This window comes from Festucalex cinctus, chromosome 19, assembly GCF_051991245.1.
Source record: "Festucalex cinctus isolate MCC-2025b chromosome 19, RoL_Fcin_1.0, whole genome shotgun sequence".
NCBI classification, from domain to species: Eukaryota; Metazoa; Chordata; class Actinopteri; order Syngnathiformes; family Syngnathidae; genus Festucalex; species Festucalex cinctus.
In genome coordinates, this window is record NC_135429.1 from 4,612,385 (window position 1) to 4,621,210 (window position 8,826).

At 40.9% G+C, this 8,826-nt stretch overlaps 2 protein-coding genes across 4 annotated transcripts; one reads left to right on the forward strand and one right to left on the reverse strand.

The window, feature by feature from the left end:
• Window positions 1–428: 428 nt before the first annotated feature.
• Window positions 429–8,785, reverse strand: ak2 (adenylate kinase 2). 3 transcript variants are annotated; one of them, XM_077506780.1, is made up of 8 exons: window positions 8,617–8,785; window positions 8,093–8,197; window positions 3,189–3,314; window positions 3,003–3,113; window positions 2,841–2,935; window positions 1,826–1,898; window positions 1,164–1,386; window positions 429–656 (listed from the first exon to the last, which is right to left on the reverse strand). In XM_077506780.1, exons 3-8 carry the CDS (start codon window positions 3,261–3,263, stop codon window positions 649–651), a joined length of 585 nt encoding a protein of 194 aa, XP_077362906.1. In that variant the 5' UTR covers window positions 3,264–3,314; window positions 8,093–8,197; window positions 8,617–8,785; the 3' UTR covers window positions 429–648. The 3 variants fall into 3 exon arrangements, with proteins under 3 accessions (XP_077362906.1, XP_077362907.1, XP_077362905.1); XM_077506781.1 differs by lacking the exon at window positions 8,617–8,785 and having other exon boundaries at window positions 8,093–8,204; XM_077506779.1 differs by lacking the exons at window positions 8,093–8,197; window positions 8,617–8,785 and adding an exon at window positions 4,574–4,771.
• On the forward strand, window positions 5,837–7,914 carry LOC144007293 (C-type lectin domain family 4 member E-like). Its single transcript, XM_077506778.1, has 7 exons — window positions 5,837–5,960; window positions 6,031–6,108; window positions 6,520–6,624; window positions 6,702–6,788; window positions 7,002–7,153; window positions 7,363–7,487; window positions 7,556–7,914. The coding sequence occupies exons 1-7, from the start codon at window positions 5,894–5,896 to the stop codon at window positions 7,749–7,751; spliced, it is 810 nt and encodes a 269-aa protein (XP_077362904.1). The 5' UTR covers window positions 5,837–5,893; the 3' UTR covers window positions 7,752–7,914.
• Window positions 8,786–8,826: the final 41 nt, after the last annotated feature.

Genomic DNA, 8,826 nt, shown 5'->3' on the forward strand with positions numbered 1-8,826 from the left:
AGCCCCTATCAGTGACGTCAACGCATCAACCTTTCCCAAACCACGCCCACGCGAGAGAACACTTCAGTGCAAGTTGACACGCGTGCGTCGGTTTATTGCCCCATTTTTTTACTTTCCTGTACGCTCATGCCTTCGCTTCCAGCGCCGATTGGTTACCTGTTTATAGCAGGACTACGGGGAAAAGATTTGACCATATCCACTAATGTGTGTGGATTGTGGGTTTGTGTTAATTAAGAAAAAGCTTTAATTTTAGATGGGGTGTTGTAATGACTTATTGAGTGCCATTTTAAAATAACTTTTCCCATTATTTCTATTATATTAAAATCATTTGCATTTCACTGATGTGAAAAATGTAAGTCAATAAATGTTTAATTTCTACAATCAGCCCCCGAGAGGAAATTAACAGAAAAAAAAACATTGTATGCCAATGATAGTAAAAATATGAGGTTTATTTAAAGACCAAGCACAGGGAATGATCAAGAACATGCTCGCCTTGCTCGGAACCGCCGCAATTTGAAGCCCGGCATCAAAGCCCCGTCACCGTGAGGATTTCTCCTGCTTTCATTCAGCCAAACAACCAACCACCATCCCATCTGTCCGCCCGTCGCAGCGTTCCTCTAGTCATTGATGTGAGAGCATCCCTGAGATTCAAGCAGCTGGGAAAAAAAAAAAAAAAAAAAAAAAAAAAAAAAAAGACAGTGTTTGTTTAGTTTAAAGAGCAGACTTAAAACCCAGTCATCACAGAGGCATTCTGGGAAGTGACTTAGACATGAGCTCATATTTTGGGGGGAAATTAGCTATCAAAGTGGCCAGCTGAGCTCGATTAAAGAGTAAAATGTCCCTGCTGGGAATGCCACAAACATCTGCTATTGTTTTTTTCTCCCCTCTTTCTCATCAGCATGCAGGAAACGTGTGAACGTAGCGGCTGGGCTCAAAACACCGAGTGAACAGGTCAAGGACAAGCTGGATAAAAACTGGTTAAAAAAAATAAAAAAACATTTCCTTGAAGGAAACCTCCTCATTGCACATTTACAGTCCATGATGTAAGAGGTCTGCATAGAAAGACATTTCTTAACTTTTGTCTGGACACTGGCACACAAAAAAAAAAAAAGTGACATCATGAACGAGTGAGTGCAAGGAAAGGTATGTTGAGGACACTTTACATGCGGTGGCGCGTGCCGGGGAGGCCTGGGTGGCGGCGGTGAACGCGGCCACGATGGAAGCGAAGACCACGTCGGGGCTCTTGGCGGCGTCCACGGCCGTGTGGATGCCCCTGGCGCTGTAGTACTTGACCAGAGGCGCCGTCTGGCGGTGGTACGAGTCCAGGCGAGAGCGCAGCGCTGTCTCGTTGTCGTCACTGCGGCGGATCAGGGGCTCGCCCGTCACCTGGAAGGAATGATTAAAAATTAGTAAGGAAAGATTTGATCTGGATTTTTGACATCCTTTCCAAATGAGAAAAATGTGTGTCGGAGCAACCAAGCTACTTGGTGACGTTTTAGTTCCTCAATGGCCCATTTAGGCACCACACAGTCGGATCTACTATTTCTAATAATAAATAATGCCATCAAAAGTCTGACTACACTTTGTCTAGCTTCACCTTGGTATCTGAAAGTTACTTTGGAGGAAATTAATCAGGCCAAAATAATTGTACATTTGGCTGGTTACTGCCTCAGCAAAAAATAAATAAATAAAAATTCAAAAATCCCTTCGGATTTTCTACAGCAGCCCATTTAGGCAGCAAACTAGTCTCAATCAAATAATTAAAATTAACTTTAAAACAAAAAACAAACAAACAAACAAACAAAAAAAAACCTGAGCTCCTTACGTCATCTTTCATGGCCTGTTTGGGTGGGTTGAACTCCTCGTGGTAGGATCGGCCGCTGGGTTGATGGATCAGTCTGCCGGGACGGAAAAAAAAGACATCAGAGCGAGCGACGGAAGTGGCGTCAGTCCTGTTACCCACAACCAATCAGATCGATTCCTTGTCTATATAAGCCTCCTGAGAAGTCTGCGTCTTTGTCGGATTATTACTTGTGTTACCACTGTCTGTGCAACGCTCTTTTTTTTTCTCGTCAAGTCAAGTTTGTTCCACGCCTCTCGATATGAATAAATGCTTAATATCTAATTTGTGTCTGCGCTTTGGGATACAACCTTCAGCACATGACAAAAACGATATTATAACGCTCACAAAATGTTAATGAAAGGCTAAGAAGGACTAACAAAAACAACATAAAATGCTACAAAAAATCCCTATAAATAGGCTATAGAAATGTCAACAATACTTAAAAAAAAATAAACAACAACAACAGCAAAAAAAAAACCAAAAAAACAACAAAAAACTGCAATCGAAACACTACCAAAATGCTAACAATGTTATTATGTTAACAAAACGCTACCAAGATACAAAGGCCTATCAAAATGATAAACTATTAACAAGGGCCTATTCAAAAGCTAACAAAATGGCTATTACAATATTTAAAAGGCTACAAAATTATATCAAATGGCTAAAAAGAAAAAGTAAAAAATGCCAACGAAAGGCACTTTCAAAATACTACGTATATATAAAAAAAAACTATTAAGGGGATAACAAAAACAATACACAAATGCAATCAAAATACAATAATACTAAAATGGCATTCAAAAGGGCTTCCAAGATGCTAACAAATGCTTATTTAACACTTTCAAAATATTACCAAAACATTAATATAATGGTACTAAATTGTAACCAAGTGCTAACAATACATTTAAATGTTATGGAAACACTACCAAAGTGCTCTCAAAATGCTATAGAAAGGGTAACAAAATGATCAACACGTGAAACAGCAATAACGAACAATTACCTGCCACAGATCCTGCGCACCAGCAGCGAATCGTCAACGGAAAACTCGACGACCGAGTCCAGCTGCTCGTGTCTCTTGTCCAGCAGCTCGTCCAGCTGCCAAGGACACGAACGTCAAAAAGGCTGCCCGTCAAATCCCGACACCGGTCGATCGGACCCTCACCAGCTCGGCTTGCTTGACCGTGCGAGGGAAACCGTCCAATAGGAAGCCATTCTTGCAGGGGGGCGTGTCCAGGTTGTTCTCGATGAGCTCCACCACCATCTCGTCGCTCACCTGAACCACAGGAAATGGCTCGCGCTTGCCAGGGAAACCCGAGAAGCCACGTGACGGACGCTAAACGGCGCTCACCAGTTTGCCGGCGTCCATCGTCAGCTTGAGCTTGTTGCCCAGCTCCGAACCCGACGCCACCATGGCCCTCAGCATGTCCCCGGTCGAAAGGTGACACACACAGTAGCGCTTGGCGAGTCGGGAGGCCTACAGGGTGAGAGGGGTGGATCACCAGCCATTTTGGACAAACATTCAAATGACTTCATTTCAACAGCAGCCCGTTTCGGCAGCAAAATGGTTTGGCCAAAATCATTGCGACCCGACTCAGAGCAGCTCGTTTATGCAGCTCAAGTTTTTTTTTTTTTTTCCCCCATCTCCGTGTTCGTGCATGCTTCCAGCTGAAGAAACACTGTAGGAACGCCAAGTTGTGTTCACTGTTGGCTTTGTAAACACGACGCTCTTCTGAGACAAAAGTAGAGCTTAAGAACTAGCTGGCAATGTAGAGCTGTGAGCAATGTTTTACTTTGGATACTCAATGTTAAAAATAATGCTAAAAGCACGTTGAGAAAATCTTTTTTTTTTTTTTTAAAGCACTGTTTATTGTGCACGACAACTTGTCCATTGCATACAAATTAGATGACAACTCACACCCGCTCACCTGACGACTGACCTTCGCATACATGGAAACGATGCTTTCTTATCAGAAAACATTCTGATTGTACACATATATTGGACGGTTTCATTTTCTTTAATGAACCACATGCAACATGGCGAGATTGTTAAGGACAGAACAGATTGCCCTGACTGATACTCGTGTCAGCAAACATAATTTTTGTTGCAAAAAGAGACTCTCCACACTTGGCTTTTTAGCAACATAATATATATTTCACCGACAGTCTCTGCACAATTGGCTTTGCTGTAATTTGTTTGCGATTGTCCAGTTCAGTCATGTTCGGCCACTTAACTTGGTTTGCGTAGGGTCTCCAACTGGTCAATAGACACAAACACAGACCTGAATCTCAAAACCGTTTCTTAAAACCTTGACCCTAGCTTGAAACCCCATTTTGAAACATAACTTTGCAAGATGAATTTGTATTCAATAAACATGCTTCCAATGTATAAGTAAATGTCATTAATTTTAAAGTGTATACATATTTTTGGTCCTCACTGTATGTTTTTTTATTCAAGTTGGGGCAATTCAGGGTTACTGGACCGCTTTTAAATGTAAGTTCCTGTATACAAAAAAGTAAAGAAAAAAAAAAAGAAACATTATTTACATTGCTTAACTGACCACTGTGCAAGCCTTAAGGACTAACAACCGTATTAAACGTCGGAAAAAGCGAACTGGAAACTGAACTGAATGCATTTCAAAATTAGCATTAGCCTTCAGCTAAACTCCAGCAAGCACCACGCGTACAAGCTAGCCGCGACGAGCTACCGCCTAGCAGCCGCGGCCGTCCGCTCACCTGGGTCCCCTTCCCGGCACCGGGCGGCCCGAGCAGTATGGCCCGGATGCCCTCATGCACGTCGGCCATCGCCTCTTTGAGTTGTGCGCTGGGAGCCATCGGCGGAAGGTGGCAGAGGACCAAAAGATAAACTTTGTCCAAACTCCGGCAGTCGTCGTTCGACAGCTGACAGATCAGCCAAGTCTGCCGGGGGCGAGGACGAAGCTTCGCTTTCTATTGGCTGCAAAGCCGCCAGAGACCGCCCCCAGAAATGAATGCACGTTTTTGATTGGTGCTAGGTGTTTTCTGTCAAATATCGCATGTTATGATTGGATGGAAATAAGATGACGTTTTTATGGCGATCCTCCCCTTTCTTTAAATTGGACATTCGAGTTTATTCAGTTTTGTTTTGTTTGTTTTTTGTTTGTTTTTAATCGTAAGACCCATTCTTCTTACTGACTTATTTAATTTTATAGTATTTTGGAGCAAAAATTAAATTAGCCAAGTAATATATTACATGGATAAATTAATTAAATGAAAATAATGTATAAAAGCCAAACAACATGGTTGCCTAAGTCATTTTTAATGTAGCCTACTGTGTCAATATCAATAAAAAAAAAAAATGTCTGTGTAGATTATTGTCAGATGTTGCTGAATCAAGAAAATTAGACTCATCTTGATTGTTGAATTTGTGGGTCTTTTTTTCCTTGTTTTCTGAAAGCATTTAAAAAAAAAAATGACTAAGGCTATTAGTCTCACAGATTGCCCATTAACTCTAGTAAAGATGAAATAATTATTTGACATCTGTTTGAGAAATTTAGAAATAGATGAATACATGTACATAAAGACTGATTTTATACGTATACCACTTATCCTAAATGGTGTATCGTATTGATTTGTTGATTTCTGGTTTTACTGCATTTATCTCTGTAGCATTTTGCATAAGATTTTGGTTTAAATAAAAAGTGCTTTCCAAATGTGTTATTTTGTTAATATTACTATTATTGTTTGATGTAAAATAAATTAATGGACAATTAAATTACATAACAATCATCCTCTGATTTTTGGAAACTATAGGTTTTATGTCAGCATTTTAAAATTATGAATATTTTGCTCATCATCAAATCGATATCACCAGCTTTTGCTTCCTGGCCATCATCATGTCACTTATTAGGTGCGATTCTGCTCAACTTGCAATTTAATACTCATTTGGCACAGAAAAGGAAGTGATACTCAGACAATAAGAAAACCTCTGATTTTGGTGATTATGCACTCCTTCCTCATGTAAGCCCGAAACAGGAAGACAGTCAATCACTTTAAGTTTTTATTCATGGTGCTAAAATGTCTGGAGGAGACATTCTCTACTCGGACTTGGTTTTCAGCCAATCGCGGGCAAATGGCAGCAAAGGTGAGTGTTGAACAACAAGTATGACTTTTGTGGATTATTTTTGTCAAACTGGACGAAACTGGTTGGACAGATGCAGCAGCCTCGTCAGCACCTGAAACAAACTACGCCTCGGTCAAGGTGGCAAAAACGCAGTCGGAGCCACAGCACGGTCAGTTACCACCTCAAATTGTGTCATGTCCATGTATAACAATAAATAATTTAAGAAAACCGAAAAACATTGTTGGTGACAAGATGGTTGGTTTTGTGGAAAAAAAACAGACGAAAAAAAGAGGAACAGTCAACGCAACGATATTAGTCATCTGTTACACAAAAAGTTTTTTTTTTTTTTTTTTTTTTAAAGGACATCATTTAACCACAAAACCATTTAGAAATTGTAACAGGATATAATTTAATATCTAATTTAAAATAAAACCGGATTATGCTGCTCAGACAAAACTAGAGATATAAGGTATTTAGAATTGATCCCTGTGGAACACCATCACTGCTTAATCAAGTTATGTTAGAACCTGTGAGTGTCATGCAATGTGCAATTTTAAATTTGTGTATTTTGTCTATACAGACTCTGGCGCCAAGCCGGCAAGGTCAAAGTTGACGTCGGAGAGAGCAGCCTTGGTGGCGTTGTGCATTCTCCTGGTGCTGACGTTTGTCGCTCTTTGTTTCGTCTGTGAGTTCTTTTGTTATTTAAGCAGTTTAGCGTATTAAGACGTTGTATGTTCATCATGACCTCCTCGTTTCTCGCAGCTTACCAGAACGTCCAGAGCAGGAATCACCTCCAAAATCTGACGGATGAGATTGAGGCGTATAGAGCCAGTGGATCGGATAGCTCGAGTGAGTATGATCACACTAGTTTAGTAGTTTATCTTGTGAAGCAGCAGAAGGTTGAGCGCATAGCTTAGCCAGCACCACGGATAGTACTCGTTAGTCGCTTATTGTTAGCTTGGCTAAAAAGTGAACAGGTTGTAATGACTACGTGGACGTCATGATGTTAGCATTTTGAGCTAACCAAGGGCTTGCCAAAAAGTCTTTGTGGTGTCTTCCAAGATGGCGTCTGCAGGAAATGTAACCCGAATTGGGAGCTTCACGGTGAAAGCTGCTACTTCTTCACGTCCGTCAATTTAACCTGGGATGGGAGCAGACACCATTGCCAACGTCTAGATGGCAACCTGGTGAAAATCGACAGCCGCGAAGAGCAGGTGCCGCAGCCGCCATTTTGTGGTGTCATTTAAATCCACGAGTTCTGCCTAGTAACAAGTGACCTAAGTGAAGCTACAATAAGCTAAATCTAGTTGAACAGAGATATTTGATAGCTCCTTTCCTTTGTTACGATAAGCTTGATGTGGGTGTACTTTCAACATCCACAATTTTCCCGTGAAGAGGGTTCAACTCTCACATATCTAATTAGAGCTTCTTGGAGGGGCAACTGAGGAACAAAATGGCCTTCCAGGAGGACAAGTTCTGGATCGGCCTGACGGACTCCAAGCAGGAGGGCAGATGGCTGTGGACGGACGGCTCGCCTGTGGACCCAAGGTTTGAGGATGAAAAAAGAAATGTCCTTTCCTTTTACGTTTTAGAATTTGTGTGCACATTTTGCTCAGCTTGACCTTCTGGAGCCCGAAGGAACCTGACAACTGGTCGGGAGAAGGCGGCGACGGCGAAAACTGCGTCCGCATGGGTGAAAAGGATGGCGCTCAAGACCTCCTGTGTTGGTTTGACAAAAACTGCAAGGCCCTGCACAGGAGTATCTGCGAGATGGCGGTGCAGAGAGGACGACCGTACTGCTATTACTACTAACCGCAATTTCAGTGCAAGTCAAGTCGGAATTTTCGTCAAAGTGACTGAGGGCTCAAATTGCGAACGTCATGTGGCCTAACCGGCTAGCTTTGACGTCAATTTCAGTCGACTGCAGGGGGCAGTGTTGCATAAAATAAAAAGGGCAGTCTTCTGGGGTTGCTTATCTGCTTTATTCTTCTTCCACCAACCCAATATTAACCAGAATAGCGTCTTTAGACGACGGGAGTCCATAGATCATATTTACTGTTAGATTTCCCAACAATGCCTCAGAACAAAAACAGTAGAATAAAAAATAAAGAGGATTCAAATTAACCAATTAAGAAAGCAAATAAAACATTTACCTCATTGGCCACTCATGTCCATGAGTCTTCTAAACAGAAATGCACGTCATCTGGGCAAACTCATTTCTTCCTCGTCGTCCATTTGTGCCTCAATTAACGGTGTCCCTTAAAAACAAGTATATGTGGAACTTAAAAAATAAGTTCCCCCTTTCAAAAAAGTTTTAACCCAAAATACCTTATTAAAAAAAATATATGAAATACTGTATTTACTTTATGTCCTCTTTTCCCCAATCAAATCAGAACTATGAAATAATAAATTACTGAGAATTGCCTTTGACATTAGCTACAGTAATTATTACAATTGCTGCTTCTTGGTTTACTGATATGCTTAATTCTTATTCAATCAGAAAGCGTTTCATCGAACATATTTACACAGAAAAATTCGACTTCCACGTTAATACAAGAAGTCCACCGAAAGACAACGTAGAAATGACAATGTAGCAAGAAAGTGTTTCTTAATAGTCACTTTTCCTTCTTGACTTTTTGTTTAACTTTTACAAATAAATAAATAAAACAAATCTCACCTGGAGGGGATGTGGATCTTGTGTAGTTTTTCTGAAACGGTCCGTTGACCGGACGTATAGGCAATTACGAACATTTCTGGTATTTCCGCAATGCAATGCAAACGGCAAAAACTATCGCAGTATTGTACTGATATTCTGCGACTAGCATATAAACCAGGCAGATTGTTATAGCAGTTCAAACATTTCTTGCCACATTTTGAATTCACAAAT